The sequence below is a fragment of the Scleropages formosus genome, chromosome 9 (genome assembly GCF_900964775.1).
Source record: "Scleropages formosus chromosome 9, fSclFor1.1, whole genome shotgun sequence".
Lineage (NCBI taxonomy): Eukaryota > Metazoa > Chordata > Actinopteri > Osteoglossiformes > Osteoglossidae > Scleropages > Scleropages formosus.
This window is the reverse complement of record NC_041814.1, coordinates 24358627-24380710: the sequence shown is the minus strand read 5'-3', so window position 1 is coordinate 24380710 and position 22084 is coordinate 24358627. Positions and strand designations below refer to the sequence as shown.

Sequence of the window (22084 nt, the reverse complement as noted above, 5' to 3'; positions counted from 1 at the left end):
TGCATTATGTATGGAAATCATGTCTTTCAGCACTGATTGTCCAGCATGATTGAAAGGAACTGGCAGAAGATGTGATGATCCTGGATCACCAGGGGTTTCCACTAAAGAATTCAAGCCATATGACAACAGAAGAGGTGAAATCTTAGGGAGATTACAGGGAAAACAGATGGAATGCATGGGGTGGCAGGGCTGCGGAAAGGCGAAGCTTTGCATCCATAGTCATTAAGAGTCCCTTTACTTTTTCCCACCATATCATTGGCTAAAACATTGCTAACCAGAGAACTCAAAATGGTTAGTTCCGGAAACAAAGATTTGTGGCTTGAATCAGAAGCAAAACACACACACACACACAAAATCTGAACCGCTCATCCCATACAGGGTCACAGGGAACCAGAGCCTAACCCAGCAACAGAGGGCATAAGGCTGGAGGGGGAGGGGACACACCCAGGATGCAGTGCTAGTCCATCACAGGGCACCCCAAGCAGGACTCAAACCCTAGACCCACCAGAGAGCACAACCTGGCCAAACCCACTGTGCCACCACCCCCCTCTCTTCAACTAATATACCCACACACACACCATCTGAACCGCTCATCCCATATGGGGTTGCAGGGAGCCGGAGCCTAACCCAGCAACACAGGGCGTGAGGCCGGAGGGGGAGGGGACACACCCAGGACAGGACGCCAGTCCGTCGCAAGGCACCCCCAGCAGGATTCGAACCCCAGACCCACCGGAGAGCAGGACTGCGGTCCAACCCACTGCGCCACCGCACCCCCTGTCATTTTAAAATCAGTTAAGGTTTTTTATGTATGTCCTATACTGTCAGTAGAGAATGAATTCATACTGGAATCAATGAAAATGTTTTTCTTTTAACCATTAAACAAGTGCTTCTTTCAGTAAACGTATAGCATTTATTTGACTCAGTTTCATATTGTAGCTCACAATGGAAAATTAGAAATTCTTGAAATTAAAACCATAATCAGAACTATTCTTCCTCAAAAAACGTAGTGGGCATAGCCTAGTTAATGGAGGCCAACACCACCTGCGGTCTTGTGCCAGGACTTTTAGGCACGACCCACATTCAGCTTGCTGGAAAACAAGAGAGAAAAGCCAGAGCAGGTTCACTGGAGCTTGACCTCCTGCTGGACGTCGTTTGTTGACTTTCCGAGAGCTAGCCACGGCACGGTGGTTTCACACCAATCCGCGTAATGCATGCTGTTTCGCATACTGACAGGTCACATAATTTTTGCCCTGTTTTTGTTTCTGTTGCCATTTTTCCATGACCCAAGAGTCTTAAAAAATGTTCAGAAGAAGAAACCGGTCCGCTTCTCCAGCACTGGTCCGTTGGTCAGCACATGGATTAAATTGTCCAAAAATTGAATCAACCTGAAAATAAATGGTACCATGCCAAATACATGTTATGGTACTAGGCCAAATGGTATGAGGCCAAATACATCTTGTGGTACCAAGCCAAATGGAACTGGGCCAAGTATAGATGTATAAACAATTAACCTTTGTATCTTTACCAATTTTAAGGTATGTACGATTGATTACACATCTGAGCTTTATAGCGGAGGGCAAGCTGTGTCGTGTCTTCAACAAATGGTCTTAATTAATTTAAGGGCAGTGTCGGAGACAGGACACGCATTATCGATCTGTACTCAATTACCCTTTTTGGGGGAAAACAGTGAAAGCTGATTATGCATGGCGCAATCACCCTAAACGCTAACACCCATCTTTATAGCAGCAGGTGATGTAGAGGTTGCAGTTAACGCCTTGCAATCTGAAGATTGTTACTTTAAACCCTGCTGTAGTACGATCAAAGTAGTTATCTTGAATTGATACTGCGAGAATTTCCTACTGTATGAAAGGATACATCATTGCAATGTTGATCTTACATTGTAAACTGTTTTGGAACAACATCTTGGAAAAACAACTATGTGGACGACAAGTTGCATGTAAATGAACAAGCAAATGAGACAACAATGAACACATTAACTGCGGTAAAAAGATTCAAATCTTTTTCCTTTAAGCAGGCAGCATGGTGGCACAGCGCCTGGGTGGTGCGAGAGGATGTGGGTTTGATCCCCGCTCAGTCTGTGTGGAGTTTGCATGTTCCCTCCGTGCCTGTGGGGGTTTCCTCCGGGTGCTCTGGTTTCCTCCCACAGTCCAAAGACCTCCTGTTCAGGTTCACCCACAGTGTGTGAGTGACAGAGAGAGTGTGTTCCGCTGATGTATGGGTGTGACCCAGTGTAAGTAGTGTATGTAGCAGTGTAAGTCACCTTTGTGAATAAGGTGTGTAGGGCTGATAACACTACATAGAGTTCATTGGGAGTTGCTTAGGAGAAAAGCGTCTGATAAATAAATAAATATAAATGCAAATAACATGTAACATAATACAGCATGCATTTAGAAATCGCAGGATGATGGAAAAGCAACTTTTCTTTGAATTATATACTGAAAAGTAGCGCAAGACTTGCATTTAAGCATTTCAGTAAATTTGAATATATAAACTTCAGTACAGTTACAGTTGCAATAAAATATTCCAGAACAGTACATTGGGTTATTATGGAATGACTCAGATAATCATTGTAATTTTTTTGCTGGGAAATTTTAGTTGCCAAAACTAAAGGAATGGTAAATCCATGCAGAAAGGTACATCAGGGCACTACTCCAAGTCCAGACTCTTTCTTGCTTGCAGCATTCAATTGGCCCCTGTCATCAGTTTCCCTGCCTAAGAGTGAAGTGAGCCGTCCTGGCCCCCTTCCCTCAGCCCTTTTTTTTTGGGTCCGGGAGGAGGGAGGGAGGGAGGAAGGGAGGCAGGCTAGGGCTGGATTTAGGATGGAGGTCCCCCGAGTCACATGGACACAACTTTGCGATGACCGCCCGACCGGCGCTCCGCGCTTCTCTCCGCTAATTTAAACTTCTTCTGCGTCACGTTGCCACTCATCCAAGATCACCGACTTTTTCCTCCGTGGACTTATTAACACTCGTGGTTTCTTTTTTTTTTCCAAACAGACCTTTAACTTTTGCGAATTGTTTTGCAGTCTGTTTTTACCTCTCACTTTTTAAGCATGTAGCCTATTTTTCGTGTTCAGGAAGCGGATTTGCACCAGCTTGTTTTTTTTTTTCCTTCCTTTTCTTTTATCCAGACTGAGACACTTAAAAGTGAATTATTAAGAGTTTTTTTTTGTTTTTTTTTTTTTTTTTTTTTAAGAAAACTTGAAACACTTTATTCTTTGCTGCCACAATGACCGAAGAAGGGAAATCGGAGCACAGGGGGGAAAGCGGCAGAGACGCGGAGAAGCAGCTCCGTTTGCGCGTCTGCGTTCTGAACGAGCTCCTCAAGACCGAGCGCGACTACGTGGGGACCCTCGAGTTCCTGTCGGTGAGTGCAGACCGCAGGGATGCGGCGCTCGTTGGCGTGCGCGTGTCGGAGCGCGAGCCGTGCGGCGCGTGTCAGCGCCGCCGCCTCGGCTCGTTTGCGCGATTCCGCGACTGTTTGTTTGCCTGCAAAAAAAAAAAAAACACCTGATGTTTAATCATTTTAAACCGACGTGCTAATTAGTCGGGCTTTTTTTGTCTTTCCTTTGGAAAAATGTGCGGGTCCGTTCGTGTGTCCTGCTCAGCAGTTCGAGGGGGGTGTTTGTCCTCGGGGGCGGCGGCTGGGATGATGGGACATTAACTCTTTCAGCTGTTGTTTCAAAAAGTCCCCCCCATAACTGTTGTGCTGACTGCGCTCCAGAGTTATCCGCAATGCACAGTTTACACACCTACGCAGGTGATGCTCAGTTTCACGGTCACCTGATGATCGTTGGCATGTTTCTAGTATTTCCTATTTCCATTTGTGCAAAAAATCCGAAGTTTGCTGGCAGTGGAAAAAAGGGACTGATATTTATCAAATTTCTTTGCTTGATTTTGTAATAGACATTCTTGAAATTCCACATTAACTCCGCCAGATTGAGTAAGGGAATAAGGCTTGAAAGTAGTGTTTAGTACAGCTGAGATGGTTCAGGATAACCATGTTTTACATTAATTTTTTTAGCAGTTGCTTTTCTCCAAAGCAGCTTCCAATGAACTCTGTAGTATTATGAGCCCACACACCTTATTCACCACGGTGACTTACACTGCTAGATACACTACTTACACTGGGTCACTCATCCATGCATCGGTGGAACACACTCTCTCTGTCACTCGCACACTATGGGTGAAGCTGAACAGAATGTCTTTGGAGGGTGGGAGGAAACCAGAGCACCCAGAGTAAACCCAGACAGACACACAGAGAACATGCAGACTGCACAGAGACTGAGCAGGGATCGAACCCACAAACTCATGCAATTTCCAGGCACTGTGAGACAGCAGTGCAGCTTGCTGCGCCACTGTGCCACCCCATGGTCACATAATCACGTGTTGCTGGTCTTGAAACCTGGCAGCACTTCTTTTGATTGATTTGGGTACCCAAATTGCAAATAATATCATAATTAGTGTTCGTGCTCCAGTTTCCACTCAATATGTGGCTGCTAGCTGCACTAGTCTATATGGCCTCGGCGATGACCTGAAGGTCTTTAGCAACTGATTTTTCATTTATTTTTCTCCATTCTTTGGCCTGCGAAATTTTGTTTTCCTTTCCTCGCTTGTCACATGGCTTATTCCAGATCAGCACATCATTGTTTATTTTCTCTTTGCTCTTGTTTCATTGTCACTTCTGTCCACTGTCTCATTTTCTGAGAAGAATGTTATATCAAAACAAATTAAGTGCAATTATATTATTCCTTCAAGAAGTTCTGCAAAAAATACTTTTTGCTGCTTTATACAATAGGTGCTCTCAAAGTAATGGTAAGACCAACACTTTAAATACTACTATGTCGCTTTCTGCAGTCAAATTTCAATTGTAGTACTCAGTACTCTGCACTCATACTCAATATTCCACATTGCTTATATGTTGCAGCCAATTAATTCTTTACTGACAATGATTTACCAGAGTTTTAGGGATTTCCGAACAGCACCTACAAACAATATGTGGTTTAAAATGCCTTTGGCTGAGTCTTTGACAAAAAAACTGGAATTACCACTAATGGGGCTCCCTGTCAAATACCTTATAGGTGAGTGTAGAATTATAACCACCTGAAGTAGAGCATGGTACACATTTTTAAATGTAAAAATGCTCACCTTTATGAAATTACTATGTACTTCTGGGGTTAGCAAGGAAATTGATGCTGCGGTTGGGAGGATGGATAACTGAATTTAAAGAAACCTGGGTTTTGTTGTTACCACAAGGTACTGGATTTTAAAAAGTGATGATTTATTTACTTGTCTGCTATAAAACTGTTTACATGTCTAGTTAAAAATAATGAATTGCATGTATGCACATAATTGATCAAATTCTTGGTCTGACCTGAGGAGTCCGTCGAGAACTGGGATATGTCGACCTGGTATTGCATGTCATTCTGCACCAGGACCAACTAGATTAGCATAACTGCACAATTGTCCGTTTTACATAATAGCTTCACATTACTTTCTCAGCAGTTTTACTTTCAGGGTTCTATGGGAACTTTAGTGGAAACTCAGATTGAGCACTGAGTGTTATATGCCATTAGGGAGGTTAATTCCCAGATCCCATGTGTGGCTGCATTCCATTCCCAAAATCCCTGCCACAGATGGTTCTAATGGAGGTATTGAACGTTGCCTGATGTGATAAATCCCAACATTGTTTTTAGAAACATGTCCCACCATTCAAAGGTTCAGTTAGCCTTGGGATATGTTGTCAAGGTCCTTCTACACAAAGTCCTTCGCAACCGATCTGCAATTCTTTTGCGTGTCTTCAATAAAAAAACTTCTCTCCTGCCAAACGAACATGGAAATTTGTGGAGAAATTCAATATACTTTAGGTATTCACTCTTTGGATGAACTGGCAGAGAATTTGGTATAATTAGTTTAGGACATCCTCTGCTAGTTGGCATAATGTTTACCTTCGAGTTTTGGCCACGTGACACTTCTTTTGTAAGTGCTAAATTGTAGTCCTGCACCCAACAGCTAATACTTGCTTGTATGAGGTTGTCTCTTTGTTTGGTTTCTTTTCTCTCATTCTTACAAGTGTACCATTGCTATATTCTCATCAGCGCTCCTGATCGATCGCTCTGTGTCTGTTCCAGTTGAACTCTAAATTAATTCCTTTGCTCTTTATTTCATTTCAGTAATTTCTTTATCGACATACAGTATGTTTGTGTGTTTGCAGAGAAACGTATTTTAATGCGTTTTGGCCCTTAATAACAATGCAATGTAACAATGTTCAATTTTTAAGATAATCTGATTACTGACGAACATATATTTGCCCTTTTGGACTCGTTTTTATTTGGATTTATTAGAAGATGCAAGATCTGCATCATGAACCCTATGTCAGTAGCATTTATTAAGAAGCTGGTTGCATGAAAAAAACTGTGTATATTGCCTTCTTCCACAAACCAAAGTTTTGAGAGCTCCTGTTCAAACTGAAAAAAGTTCAGTATGATGACCTCTCACGGCCTCAGAGCTTTCTTTTAGGTCAGAGTTTTACATTCCTGTGACGACATCAAAACAGCTCTGGCTTCAGTTTTAGAGAAGCAACACAGCAAAATGATTCTTGCAGAAAAACATTTTTGTTTGATGTTGACTGGAGTCTCGGATCATGTTCTCCTACATGCGAAAAGGGGTCTTCAGGAAGGCGAGACATCCCCTTTATCACCAGGGACCCCCAAGGTGGGGCGACGCCACAGACCTGAGGATCAAAGCATTTGTCAGCGAAGCTGGGGGGTCCTGGGACGATAGCTTCAGTCGTGATCTGCTTGTTAACAGCATTCCTTCATTTCTCCAACCCAATGGGGGTCTGTGGAGAGGGACTCCTGGAGACCTGTGGCTCTTGCCCAAGCACAAAACGCATATGGAAGACACTCACTTTGAGGTGTACGCAGAGACATAAGTATCTCAATGTTTCTAATCGACAGTGTTGAGCTCCCCGAAACTGGCAGAAGTATGTTCTGCTTTAGAAGGTATTTCTGTCCCTTTCTCTGCATCAGTCTCTGAGGTTCCGTGGCCGAACAGCATTTGAGATAACCTGATAGGACCAGAGGGCTGCCAGGGGTTAGAGGGGCTGAGATGAAAAGGCTCTTACTTTTGGGACTGACTGCTTCTTGTGAATTGTTGCTTTTCTCTCTTGGTCCAAGCAGACTGTAACATGCAAGAGGCTTTAGGATACCTGCACATTTCAGCACTTGAATGGACTAATCGTTACCCTCAGGGAACAAAGTTAGCCTCCTCTCTGAGCATTGACATTGTTAGCGGTTTAAAGGGAGCCGGAAGCCCAGCCAGTATGCTAAAGCCTGTGTGAACCAGGGTCAAGAACTGCTCTTGTAAACTATATTTCCTTGTGGAGGAATTCCTGAGGGGTTAGGAAGCATGGGGAACAATGGCATGCCAGTTCTCCGACATCAACAGGGAGGAAAAGCTCTGCAAGCGTTGCTGCCGCCAGGCGCTATTGCTCCCGTCAGCTGGTGGAAAGAGAGATGTCCGGCCACTGCTGGCTGTGTCTCATGTCTCTGCAAAACATGAATGAGGCCTGCCAAGATGTCGCTGCTTTGGCTTGTTCCCTGTTGCCTGCCACTCTCCATTGACCTCTGAATTCAACTTGGGTGATAGTCTCAACTCAAATGTCTGTTTAGAGGCCACAGCTGAAATCTCCTCTGTGTCTTATGCAACATGTGAAAGCATGCAGCAATCATGGCTGGTTTGTCATTTTTTCCCTCTTTTTGGAAGATATGGTAACTGTGTAACCTCTCAGAAATGTCACCTTGTGGGAATTAAACCATGCCATGCTTTATTTCAGTAGTGAAATGAACTTTACAGATGGCCTTTCCTTCGATTCTTTCAAGGTTCTTTCAGGTCGTACAAGTCGCACAAAGGTCCCTCTACTGACCTCCTCATGGTAACAATAAGAGCACAGTACTGGGAGTGAGAACCTGCCATAAAGTATGTCTAGTTTTTTTGCATGAAAGGAAGTGATTGTCTGGCACAACACTCAGAACCCTCCTGGCACAACATCATGACACACATCTCAGTGCTCAAGAGTAATATAAAAGTTGCGGAGGGGATTCAGTTTTTCTCATGAATCCTTTCATGTTTCATGTGCAAGAAGAGCAGGGCCCAGTGTAGTGCAGTATGATATTTCCTGGAGCCCTGGTATTGTGTAAAATTGTCCCTTTGAAACTGTGCCTTAGAAGAGCCCGTTGAACACTGGCTTGATCAACAGATGTAGCGCTTCGAAAATTATGATAATCCTCCTAATAAACTGTGGTTAAAGCTAAGTGAATTTTGGAGTACAACACAGAACAACTTGATCTACTCCTGCCTTGAACTTCCATGCTTCAGATGTCTGCATTCCTAAGTCCCCATCTTCTTCAAATTTTGGTTTTGTCTAGGACATTTTAATTCAGGAGAGGTGCAACAAAGCATGCAGGTCATGGCTCTTTCATTGCACTTAACCAGGAAGAAAGAACTTGTAATTCTAAACTTTGACCTTTGCAGGATTGGTGACCATGGGTGTGACCTCTGGGTTTGCTTTGTATGCGTGACCTACCCAGCTGTAATGTGCTCCACGTGGTCGGGCAGTATCAATCTGTAAGGACCACCCTTGGCTTCCTTGGTGCCCCAGCATAAAGGCATTAATCTGTGTTCAACAGCATCTCTGATTTCAGCCAGACTGTGACCTCCCTTCTGACCCCAACCCTCCACCCTCCATGTCCTTAGCCACTTCCTGCCAGTTAATTACCAGGCTCGCCCCTGAAATGATCACAGTCTCTTGAAGGCACACATTAAAAAAATTCCTGTTTATCGATTCAGTCTCTACATTTACATTTATTCATTTAGTACACAATTATATTCAAAGTGGCAAACAAATCAGTGCAAATAAAAGAGCATTTCATCCACAGAAAAAAAAAGATAAATGCAGACATGGGAGTGTCCAAGCACAGTGAATTAGTCCAATAACACCTCTTTTGCTGTCAAACATTACAGAAGTAGCTCCCTATACAGTAAATTAAATACATCGGTGATCATAATAACTGATGTAATGTAAATTTATGGAGCACTTAGGAGATCAGGGGAGAAGTGAATCAGAGTTTAACCTACATTATTTGTGACCTCTGCGACTGCCAACCTGCAAACTCTTGGCATGTTCCCCTGACACCTCCAGCAATCCCAGTATTAGTGGGAAGTCAGTGAAAATCCATGATGGATTTATGAATTTTCTATACACGGATGGTCAGCTCTTGTACCTACCTCCCCCCAGAGCTGCAGTGCAGGCTGCATAAGTTCCATCCATTACTCCCTGGATTTGTTGACAAGAACCCCCCTCCTCTTTCCACTTCTCTGCTACGTGTAGTGTAATTAAGATTCCAATCTCAGTAATCAGCGCTCCCTTCTTTTTCCATTGCGAGCCTGGAGAGGTCCTCATCTATACAAATTCTAATTGAGAGAGCTGCATTCTCCTGCCTCGGCAAGGTATATTCTGTATAACCACCTCCCTGAGGTCCAGCATGCACTCATTTCAGACACACAATCTTCTCAAAGAGATGGAAGACTGTTTTTTTCCCCATTCTCAGCGGCCGGTTTTATTTGATTCTTTTCTGAGTCGTGGGTGGGGGTTTCAGGGTGCAGGGTGGAGGGGTGGCAAGGGGGGTACTTATTCTTCAGTGTCCCCCATGAGGACCTTGAAGTGATGAATTGCCTCCTGTCCTGCTGGCTATACGCAGGCAGACATCAGGTCCCCTGCAGTCCCCGCAGGAGAAAAGTTCTGCCTCTCTAGCTTTGCTGGTGTGCTGGGCAAAGCATGATGGGGGCAAAATTACTGGCGCATCCCCGTGTCTGGGGTCAATGAGCACCTCCATTAATTTTGATACAGAAGGTATCAGCATAAACCCACAAAGGGACTTCCATAGTAATTAAAAAGTTTGCACAGCCTGTCAGAAGCCTACCTTATCCTTCTGTTCAGCTACACCACAGAAATGTGACTAATTTAAAAATGCAAGCGATTCATTTAACTTGGCATGGATATTCTGTCTTTGAAGGTTAAGGACAGACATTCGACGAACCATAATGAGGCAAACTGGAGTTTTTATGAGTGAAAAACAAATATGGGTAAGTAGTGATGATGAGGCCTAGGGTGATGATAGCGGCTATTTCTAATGTCACAGTGTGCCCCCGGTTGCATAAGACCAGTTGTTTTAGAGAGATTTAAACCACATGTGGATAAATAACACATGGGAAAGAAAACATCCTGACACTGAACTACAAAGAAGCCATTCAGCTCGGTCTGCTGTGCTTGGGACTGTCACACATTACAAGCGCGGGACAACTGCAAAGCATGTGCTGGATGGACCGGCAATTCAGGGTATGGTCAACCGAGGCCAAAAACACGTCGGTCTATTTAACAGCAGGTAGAAATATGGCTGCAACCTCAATGTTGCGGATCTGAGTCCTGCGAGGAGCTCACTATAGTACCCTTGCAAGATGTTTGAGCCAATAAATGTCCTCCTCTATAACTGAGCTTGATAAAGAGCTGAATAAATTCATCATGTTCTTAACTAATGATGATAATAATGGATCACTTTGCAGCAGCAATTCCGAGCTCGATACAAATGTGTGATTCGTTGACTCCGGCCTCACAATCCGACATGAGCGTCGAGGAGATTCCGCAGTGTATGAATATTATTTTCGCCATTAAAACTACCAAACGTCTCTTGTCGATGTATATCTGACTTAGAGGCTGTGGCGGCAAACCACAGGCCCCCGAAGCGGCCTTTAGCCAGCAAGTTCCTATGCTTTTGTCTCAGCCTCCATTCGCCAGCAGGATTTCCTTCCTTCCTGGCCCTCCCCTTCTTTACATTGTGCTCCGAGTTTCCTGTTGGCTTCACAGAGCCACACTGCAATCTGTGCCAGCGCCTGTATGCATACACACACACGCTCACACACACACACACACACACACGCACACACACACACACACACACACACACACACACACACGCAGGTCTTACAGAGGCTGACCGCAGGTGTGCGGGGCTGCATTCGGGGAGTGGAATTCACTCGTTCTACAAGGTTCCACAATCCAGTGCTTTTCTCTTCTGGATGAAAGTACCTTGTAACTGAATAGAAAAGTAAGGTTTCCGATGACTTGTTATCTCAGCTGAAGCTGGCACATTGCAGAGGGCAGCCAAAGCATGACATCTAACGCTAACCGGTTGTTTCTACCAAAACAAGCCCCCATGTAAAAGCCGGTATGACCTTTTTAATGGGCGCCATTCGAAGCTGCTGCTTTGGTCAGACTTTTTTAGCGATACCGTTCAAGATAAGCTTGACAGGTAAATTTATTCATCTATTGTGAACTTCGGACAGGTCGCATTTCTATTTGTTTTTTATTTCTGAGACAGTTTTGACACATCTAACATTCTAAGTAATCTTGAACAAAAACATCAGCTAAATAAACAAGCAAATATGTAAGGAAAATGTAAATCTGGTATCGAGGGGGCGGTGGCACAATGGGTTGGACCGGGTCCTGCTCTCTGGTAGGTGTGGGGCTCGGATCCCGCTTGGGGTGTCTTGCGACGGACTGGCGTCCCGTCCTGGGTGTGTCCCCTCCCCCTCCGGTTCCCTGCGACCCTGTCCTCTGAACCTCTTGTCCTCCTCTTCCCTGGGACAAGAGGTTCAGAAAATGTGTGTGTGTGTGTGTGTAATTCTGGTAAATAATTGTGGGTATTTAGCACTCTCTTTTGCTTTGGAGAAAAGTGTCAGCTAAGTGAATACGTGTAAATGTTTAGGACCAGGTGACCGATTGGGCCCAGGCCTGTCTGTGGTGGAGGGAATGTAGGATATTGTTTGGGTGGGAGGACCCTTTTTTGGTGAGCCAACTGGCCCTTCAGGGGCTACGTGTGACATGTGTCCGGGGCACATGGGCCGCCAGCGGACACTTGCGATTCTCACGTGCCCTGGCAGAAGCAGACGCTCACACAAGGGACCCAGTGTCTGGGCTGGCACGGTGCGAGGATCAGCCTGCAGAATGCCTCACCCACCTGCTGAGATGAGCCGATGTCCCCGTCGCACCGAGGCCTGCCCCAGGTCCGCCGGACAGCTGGGCTCACTCTTGACAACGGCGAACTGCGAAAAGGCAGTATCCTCAAAGATTCACTTGGGTAATTGCCCGCATTTCTGTTTCTACATTGCTTACTTTGACTTTATTAACCACCTTTGGTCACCATTGATGAGATTTTGCTGTTTATTCCCTTCCTGGCAGAGTCGTATATTCAAGCGGGATATTGAAACTGGCCCCCCGCTTTGCCTTAGGGCCTGACCTTTGACCTTTGCCCTCGGATAGAAGCCTTGAAAGGCGTCTGGCATCCTGTGGCGATGAAAGAACAGGGAAGACGGTGTTGTCTGCTGAGCCGAAACCAGCGGGGAGGGGGTGGGTGTGGGGGAGTGTGGTCACTTGTAAAAGCGGCCAACGTGCGGCGCAGACGTGAAGAGAATGGCAGTAGCCACCTGTCCAGCTGAGAATCCGCATCGTTCCGTTTGACTTTATTTTCTACGCATATCTGCAGGATGACCAGCCATCAATGACCCATTCAGACTGGCAGACACAGGGAGAAATCTTCCGCTCCCCAGATTCTGTAATTAGATTCGGCCGCAGCATCTCCAAGGCCCTGTGAAGAAGACAAGAGTTCTTGTGTTTTTTTCTACCAAGCAGAGCCCTCCTACCGCATGTCAGCCCTTTCAGTTCTCTAGGGATATTTCCTGCTTCATAAGAAGTACCCAAGGATGGTTCTTTATTTGGAACAAGGGGCTGGGAAGGTCCGTTCTTTTCATAAATTTAGCATATGCCTTTCCCTGTTTGGGGCCACGGCATACGGACGTTAAGTTAGCCTTTTTTAAAAAAGGAAATAAATGTAAATTGGGATAGACACCGGTTAGTACGTCCCGATCCCCTTTGTGAAAGATTTGTGTTGGCATGAGGAAACCCGTTTGTGCTTTACGTGGACAGCAGCCCAAAACGTAATAACCTTTTAAAAGCCCAAAGAGAGAGTTTCAAGGGAGTCGGGGATCTCTGCGGTCAGTCATCGACCCCCCTCTCGCTCTTTAGTCAGCTGACGAGCTCTGGGGGTTGCGGGGGTTAAGGGGCTCTGGACTTGGAGGTACACGAGTTGGTTGGCCAGTGGGGTCAACCCATGGGCGCGCACGTGCTCCTCTCCCCCGCCCCAGCGCTGCTCCCCGGACAGGAATCCGCCCGGCCGCTTGGAACGGCCGAGGGGCAAGCGAGGAGCCCCCTGTTGTCTCGCAGGCACAAAGGTGGCATTTATCCCAGCACCCTCCGAGGGAGGCCTTCCCGGCGGCCTTTCATTGATATTCACGCTGGCCGTCGGGTCGCCGAGCAAGAGGACAGAGTCACTTTATTAATTGACTGTCTTTGGCTTTGTGGTGGCGAGGAAGCTGCCGAGGAATGCGGTAGTCAGGGCTGCCGCCATTTTGGGCCTAGTTTGAGCGCTTTGTGTCTGTACCGCGGGGAAACGTCGCTCGCTCCTCCATTGTGCCGAGACAGACTGCAAAGTGAATGCCTGAGGGGTATAATTATGGATTAAACGTTGTGATGGTTAAATATAATTTAGCGATTGATTTTCTCAGCTTCATCTCGTGTGCCATTTTTGTTCATGTCTAATCTTGTTTTATCTAAAACACCGTACCTCATATGAAATTGTATTGAGCGATTAGTACATTAGTACTCTTGAAAGCAGTCCGGACCGTAAGTTGTTTAGGACGGGGGCAGGCGCTAAATTACGAATACTAATAATACATTGGATTTTTGAGCTACGGAAATAAAAATGTTCAAAAAATGTACTTAGTGGCATCATTGTTGCCCCAGTTTTGACGCAACACTCTCATATTTTTATGGCAGAATTATGGGAATAGAGTAGCCTGGAGGGGGATGCGGTGGCACAGTGGGTTTGACTGGGTCCTGCTCTCCGGTGGCTCTGGGGTTCGAGTCTCGCTTGGGGTGTCTTGTGACGGACTAGCGTCCTGTTTTGGTTGCGTCCCCTCCCCATCCAGCCTTATGCCCTCTGTCACCGGGTTAGGCTCTGGCTCCCCGCAACCCCGTATGGGACATGCGGTTTAGACAGTGTGTGTGAGTAGCCTGGGAGGGTTAGCATATATTTTGAACAGATGTCACTGGGTTCTTCTCTGAAAGATTCTTTGAAGGTTTTTCTAAGCCGTCTCAAATTTTTCAGCACCTTTACAGATGATAGGGAACCAACCAACATGTATCAGCTGGTTTCATGAAATAAAAAACCATTTGATTTCGAGGAGCAAGTCATCTTCTCAGGAGCAACAGTTACACCTTCGGTGGAGTGTTTTTTTCAAATCATGGTATCCTATACCGAATTTCACTGTCGCTGATGAAATGCACAAGAGCAGATGTTACAGTAGAGGAGAGAAGATGAATGGCACACGCCTTCTGTCAAGAATACGACCCATGTACGTAACTCAGCCTCATACAGAGCTGTGGGTTCCATCCGTTGATGAGTTCAGTTGCTCCCAGGGCAGGATGCTAACCTTCTCGGTTATATTTATAGTCTGTGCTTCCTGTGTCATCACCTCCTCGAAGAAGCGCGCTGTTTTTGTAGTAATATGAAAAGGCCAGGATTTGTCCTCTACGTGCTTCCGGTTCATAAAAACTACTTGTTTATTTTCATTTCGCTGACCTTCCCCACAAAAACCGTTTTCATTTTGCTTCTGCGTCCACCTGCATTTTCTTGCCTTCATTTGTCCACTTTGAGCGGTCACCCCCTGTTGAAGCAGATGGAGCTGATGGAGACTCCTCGGAATCGCGCCTTTGACCATCCGATCCTTTTTCTGCACCCGGTGTCATGATGTGCTGTGCAGGAGAGCAAAGTGCCAGTCCTTGGAGTGCTCCAGCCCCCAACTGCTGGCAAGCAGCATGTCATTGGTACTCGACACACCTACCATTTGGGCTCTGACAGACAGAAACACCCTGGAAACTGGAAACCTCCATATCTTGGAGGAACGCGGCCATTTTATTCTCCGAATACGGGTTTCCTGCTCACGGTGAACGGATGGCACACATTAAGACATCTGGCCCGACTAGGGATTCCAGCAACCTGTGCAGTATCGTGCCAAGAGAAACAGTTTGCTGCGGCAGATGCCCATGTTCCTAGCCAAGGGAAACAATCACATTCTCACCCTGACTCCAGGGTTGGAGTTACCGTCATTGTTATCTCACAGAGGCTCAGCTGTTGCGGTCAAAACCAGGACCTAAACCATACTGCCCAGTCTGCAATGAGGAAGAGGACCTTATCTGGCCAGTCTGGGTGGCCAGCAGGTCTTCCTTATCTTCACATTTTGCTTCTGAAGTGACATTAGTGCATGCCCTTAGGTTCATATTGGCCCTCGGAGGTTTCCACGGTGCTATAGGAAGGAAAGCACGACCCTGCAGTGTCAGTGGTCTAGGTGGCTTTTGGACAAAGTGGGATCGACCTGCAACGATGCACCATTTTACACAGCTGGGTAATTTTTACTGTATCACAAAGTGCCTTGCGCACAGGTATTACAGCAGGAGGAAGGATTTTAACCCGAGTCCTTCAAGCGCAAGGCAGTCACTGGCTGCGTCTCCTGCCTGGGATGTTACACAGGATGCGGTTCTGTCCACAGTCCGGCTAAAGCTGTTACATAAGCTCCCCCTCCGTTCTAGGGCTGGAGTTCCTGTCTGGGGACCTGAGGTGCCGCTGTTACGCTCAAAACAGAAGGAGTCTGGCTCACCGTTCCAAATTTCAACAGTATTTTGAAGGGAGGAAAAAGGATAAAAGTTTCGTCTGCAGGGGCGATGGATCGAGCGGTGGAAGATGTCACGTGTCCGTGGTTTTGTTCGAGGTGAACTCGCGCAAGCTCCGGGCCCCCGCACCTCGGCGACGTCGGTCACGTTGCGCAGCATACTTTCACACTCCACTGGTTCATTCCGTGCCGCCGCTCTGCCGGGAATGGGCCGCACTCACAGCGCTGTTTGGGCCACCAGGCCTATCGCCTCAAAAAGCCTTTGTGTTCAATTCCTTTTTGTTCATGAATGGGCCTCTCTATTCATAGAGAGCACTTACATGGGTCAATAACTTTGTTTATTACACTTTTTAACTGTACTGTACCTTTGGTGTGGCTGATTTACTGGAATCTTTACTTTGCCGTATTACCGGAAACCTTAGTGCACCAGGCACCGCTAGCACACAGTCTGATTCCAATGCCAGTTAACGTTTTCCTTTTTGCCATGTACCTAATGTGCAAATGTTGTGTTTTTTTATTCATAACCCCCCCCTTTTTTGAGATGGATTCCATCTGTGACGTACATGTTTCTTTCAAAACAGTCTTAATATATTGGACAGAATTACATTTCTGTGTGTGACCTACAGCTGTGTTTGGGCAAGAGCCCAGTTTCGGCCCATGAAAGCGAAAATGTCCAAATCCTCGTGCAGAAACAGGCCAGCAGTATCTGTTCATTTGAGCTCTTATTACATCTACTTGGGACATCGTCGAGTGAAGCGAGTACTTAGTTTCCATACTAATGCCACCACACTTTTTAAATGCTTTGGAAAATAGTCAGTTTCATCTGGATTTATGATCTTTATCACCCAGGGCTCCAACATTATTTTTGCAAACATGAGAAATTCTTCATAAATAGCCCAAAGAAATGGCGTTTTGCTTTAACTGGACACAGTGCAAGTGGGTGAATTTTGATTCGCTTCCGATCCTGCAACTTCTGGGTCGTAGGTGCGTCAGGCGTTATGTAAACCATACACAGAGAAAGTCACTGCACTCTTTTAACCCCCATCTGCACCTCTGCACTTCTCACTGTGATTTTGCTAAATTCTGCATGTGTCTAGGTGTGCTGGTCCACACGGAGTCTTTCCCTCTGTCACGCATGCTGTGTGTATGTGAAAGAGAGCGATAGAAAAAGGGACTATGAATCCGGGACAATGTCTTTATTGACCAAAATGGCCCGGATGGAGGCTGTGGGCACTATTTCTGCCCATTCGGTCAGTGCAGCGCTATGGGAAAGTGGCTGCAGTGTCCAGCGTTACATAACTGTCACACGCAGTCTTACACAGTACCACTGTAACACAGAGGTTATGACATCTTCTCCTGCTCTATCTGCAAAATACATGCCCTGAGCATTTTGAGCCATGTCTCTAACTAGACCCCAGAGAGCTCAGAATGCGACTGCAGAGTATATCGTCAGCCAAAATCAGCTTGCCAAGTTTAATGAAGACACTGGGCTAATGGTGTTTAAATGTGTTTCCTGGGCTATCGGGATGACCTTCAGAGAGAGATACTGCTTCTTGGATGAGATAAGGGAAGACTCCATTCATTGTTACATCAGAAAGGAGATTGCGTTACCTGGCATTGATGGCAGTCTGGAAGTTGGAAGCCAATTTTCTTGACTTGTAATCGATTGTGCGGTTTATGAAGGGTCAAACATAACTTCCAGAAAATCATTCAAGACAAGTTTTGTCTGTTTTTGCAGACAAACCAAAGTAAAGAGATTTCCCTTGGGATGGAACTTATTGACTCGTGAAATCCAACAGGAGACGTGTCCGAACTATATGTAACGTTTGCCTGTCCATTTGGAAAATGTGTCATCTAAATTAATTTTAAAGGGCTGAGTGCAGTGTGTGCAGTACAAGATCTTTTTTTCTAATAAATTATTTTGATTTGATGATATCACAGCAGTCGGCAAGTGACAAAGAGCAATATACCCTAAGAAGGAGAGTTCATCCAAGTGTAATGAAGTACTGTGGGCCAGAAATGATGTACAGTGAAGTGCTGATGAGTTTTGAATTCTATTTTTCTTTTTAGAATGTTTGGTTTTTATCAGGTTCTCTAAAGGATGACAACTGTTCAATTAATGATTTGGTGTGCTTTTCATTAATGTTTATGCTGAACTTTGAAACTGGAAAACATTCAAGGCTGTAATAGCAGTGGAAAATAAGGTATGATTATAGGCAATAATAGTCTTGAACGGTATTGAAAAGCCATGACATACGGTGATCTACTGCCAACAGCTTTGACATTATCCTGGGATTACACAGATCTCAGGTTATAAAAAGAAAAAAAACTGAAAAAGAACATACCTTATACAACTGCCTGAAATCTGCTTCTTTCTTTTTTAAAGAAAAAAGCTGGCAGATTTTGTATCCCCTCTGCAACCTTTGTGTTTGCTTGAATTTGAATTTAATCCAGTCTGAATTTAAAATCTATAGAATTAAAAATCTTTCACACCACACAAATTTGACAATTTTACAAGCGCTGGGAAAAATAAACCGATGGTGCAAACGAGCGATGAAATTATGCAATATTTGAAATTTATGCAGTCGACAGTATAGTAGTAGCTGTGGCCTGAGCCCTGTCGGTTTCCTTGGCTATAAGGGTCAAAGCTGTTTGGTCACAATGGTGTCCATGAGTGTGTCAAACTTGTATAAGATCCCGAATGGAATGTTCTGATGTGGACCTTGCTTAAAATTATGTTGTGTGTCATTTAAAAAGTTCTGCTGTATTTAATGATGACTGTTGATAGTGCCAGTGTAAAAAGCTTCAAATGAACATTAAAAGGTGTCAAATGACTTAATTCCCCTGTTGAAATAAGATCTTAGGGGCCTTTTCCCTTGCTTTATTTCTCTGTGATTGTCAGTCCTTGGTTCGAGAGGCAACTACATTTCCTCCATAGACAGCACATGTCCAGACAGTGATTTGGTCCTGGAACGAGGCCTGCCGCCCCCACCTATGCTTGGCGACAGTGATTAAGGTTGTTCCTCGGGGCCTTTTTCCACTGAAACCACTTCCATTCCTGCCCTGGTGCTGGGGATGCCATTCCTTGGCGTGAGAATGATGTGGGGTGGGCAGTCTGGGGACAGGTTGGGGGCTGTAGGCTGGGGTCTAGGGTTGGCGGTGACATCTGTTCCTTATCACCGCGCCTTTCCTGACTCCTTCACAAAGGGCTCTGAGGGCAGCGTCTCACAAGCTGTGGACTGTCTTTCTGAAGGCAGGTTTCCTCGTTGTGGGGTGCCGCTCCACCGCACTTCTTTGTTGTGGCTAACTGCTGGTCGCTAGACCTCGGGGACCCGAAGGGCCCTCTACAGGGAAGGGTTTGGAGACACACGTTCCTCAATAATCCTATACCAGAGAGAAAAGTTTTACATGTCCTCTGGTATGTTGTTGATTGAAATCAAAATTCTGTGTTTTAAAACACTGTAGGTTGGGAAAACATAGACATATTCAAACTGTCAGTGCATCTGCAAGTGCGTCAGCCGTTCCGTTGCTTGATCCTCTCAGTGCTGAGAAACTTGCTGTGTTGGCTTCTCCAGATCCTATCCTTCTAGAGAGATAACATTGGATGTTCCTCTATCAGTAGATCCTTATTTAAAGAGTTTCATTAAAATACAAGTGCAGGAATAAGCAGGAAGGCAGAAGAAGCCTCTAATAAGTGGACTTTTGAAAATGCCTTGCTTTGATGGCACAAAGTTATCGTCTGTCAAATGAAAGCTAGTTTTGATAAGCGATTATCGCCAGCGCCTTGTCTTAAAAAAACAGTCGGACTTAGCGGGAGTGTTTTTTCGTGTTGATTAGCATCGGAATTGCTAATCAAATTAAGTCCGTGACCAGGCTCTGTAACAGAATTGTAATCACAGTGTAGTCCTTTCGCACTCCAGGCCTATTATTTCGCCAAGCTGTTTTAATTACAAACCGAGTTTCAGATATTTTGCTGTCATTTGTGACTCTTTTTTTCATTTGGAATATGGCTTGATAGAATGTGATTTCATTTAATTGATTGTGTCTTACTGGTGCAGGCTTTTACCCCTGTAATCAAGCTCACCCTGCTTTGTAATCAAGAATTCAATGGGAAGAGACCTGTGTTTATATTGCCCCCCTCTGCCGACCTGTGCACCGCTTTAGGGCTGTCTACTTATTTCTACTCTTCTGGTGCAGACACCATGTTTACATCGGCGGTGTAATCACTGCTGAGAGCATGCACGTAAAAACAGGAAATGCTCTGTTTCCTGTGGAGACCGTGATCAACTCGGCTGTCTGTAATATCTGCTCCTTAGCATTCCTGTGGAGACTGAAGAGATGGGTTTCCAAAGTTAATAGCCGCTTGTGATTTCTGATGAAATGTTAAAAGTAAAATGAAAAGAGGACTGACATAGTGATACCCTGGGGTAGCAGTCAGGACATGCAGCATTGAGGGTTCTCCAAAGGTGACCTGGCTGTATTTATCTCGCACTCTGGCACTAGTTTCTAACCTCCAGAGGGAGGATCTTAGTTGTGAATTCCAGATAGATCATCAATGACACGAGTGTTGTACAAGCACCTATAGGATTGTCTGGTATCTGGAGGGAGGGTCTTGCGTCTGAACGTCGGAGAGATCACCAATGTCACCAGTGTTGTAGGACAATGTTCCTCAGGTCTTGAGAGTGGTCTCCAGACTCTGGAAGAAGGTTCTTAATACTGAATGTTAGGGAGACCACTAATAATATGAGTGTTTTAGGAGCAGGTGTAAAGGCCATGGAGGAAATGTCTAGGATCTGAATGTCAGGGAGTTCACCGATATCACCAGTGTTGTAAGAGCTCCTCAGGTCTTGAGAGTGGTCTAAAGACTCTGAAGTAGGGTCTTAGTGCTCGTGGGATAGGCATCACCAATAATATGAGTGTAGTATGAGCTGGTTGAGTTTATGTAGCACAGTCCATCTGTGTAACACTGAAAGTGCATATTTTGAACATGTGCCCAATATGGTTTCATTTCATTTCTTGTCCCAGGGCACAAATTTCGAAAGAACGTATTTATTTTGGGAGAGGGGAAACTCTCAGTGTGCTTTATATCACTCAACATTTTGTTTAAAATGGGAATTAATTTAAAATTATGTATTAGGAGCACATAAGAGAGAAGTAAGAAACAACATTTCTTATTTGTACAGGGTTCCTCATGACCAGTGTTCCGGTAGAGAATATCCAAAGAACTGACTTGTCTTCTCCAACCATGGGCACATTTAAGTTTTTAAATCATTATTTTTTCTCAACACTTACTTTTTTTGCCATAGGTGTCTGTGTACAGAATGTCCAGTGTGGGCATAACCTTTTAAAGTCTCCCAAGTTTTTAAACTGAGCACTAGTGTTTAATAATCAGATACACTTTTCATTTTTATACTTGTGTTGTGTTTTATGAAGAACTCAGGGAGTACCAGTATAATTTTGTTGTATTACACAGCAGTACAATGACAATAAAGTCTCTCTCACACACACACACACACACACACACACACACACACACACACACTCACAGTCTGAAAACGCTTATCCCAAGCAGGGTCACGGCAAGCCGGAGCCTAACCTGGCAACACAGGGCACACCCAGGACGGGACACCAGGCCGTCGCAAGGCATCCCAAGCAGGACTCAAACCCCAGACCTACCGGAGAGCAGGCCCTGGTCAAACCCGTTGTGCCACCGCACCCCTCTACAATTCAGTTCAATTCAATTCAATATACATGATGCACATTTAAAAATCTTCCATATCTAAGTTTCCTTTTTGTTGTTTCAATGGCAATATCCAGTTAGCATCACTTAAAATACTGGCTTTTAAACCCTGGCTAATGGTTCATTTTGGCACAGATTTGATTTAATCTGCCAGTCACGTTCCTGTCAATTATTTATATGCCTCAAACTGCTTCTCACTGCCTGACAATGAAGGCGATAACACTTGAGTGATTAAATTACCCACCTAAAGCACTTTTTCTCTAATGTAGACATTGTTATCTTGGGAGATATTTTGTGTTTCCCAGCAAAATTTTGCTTTGACTCATATGATGAGTTGAGGATTTTGTGAATGTCCCTGCAGGAACTAATGAAGTACCGTCCTATCCTACCTGATCCTAAGAGTGATGTTATACAGGATAAAGTGTCTGTTCCCACCTGAGTAAACTGGTTATTGCTTTGTTTAACAATGGGAAACAAGAAC

At 44.9% G+C, this 22084-nt stretch overlaps 1 protein-coding gene across 1 annotated transcript in view; it reads left to right on the top strand.

Moving 5' to 3' along the window:
* Positions 1–2873: 2873 nt before the first annotated feature.
* The window catches only part of prex2 (phosphatidylinositol-3,4,5-trisphosphate-dependent Rac exchange factor 2), a 97704-nt gene continuing 78493 nt past the window's right edge, over positions 2874–22084 (top strand). The window contains exon 1 of the mRNA XM_018754283.2: positions 2874–3387. Within this exon, the coding sequence (XP_018609799.1) occupies positions 3250–3387 (138 nt within the window). The 5' untranslated portion in view covers positions 2874–3249. The remainder of the gene's footprint in view (positions 3388–22084) is intronic.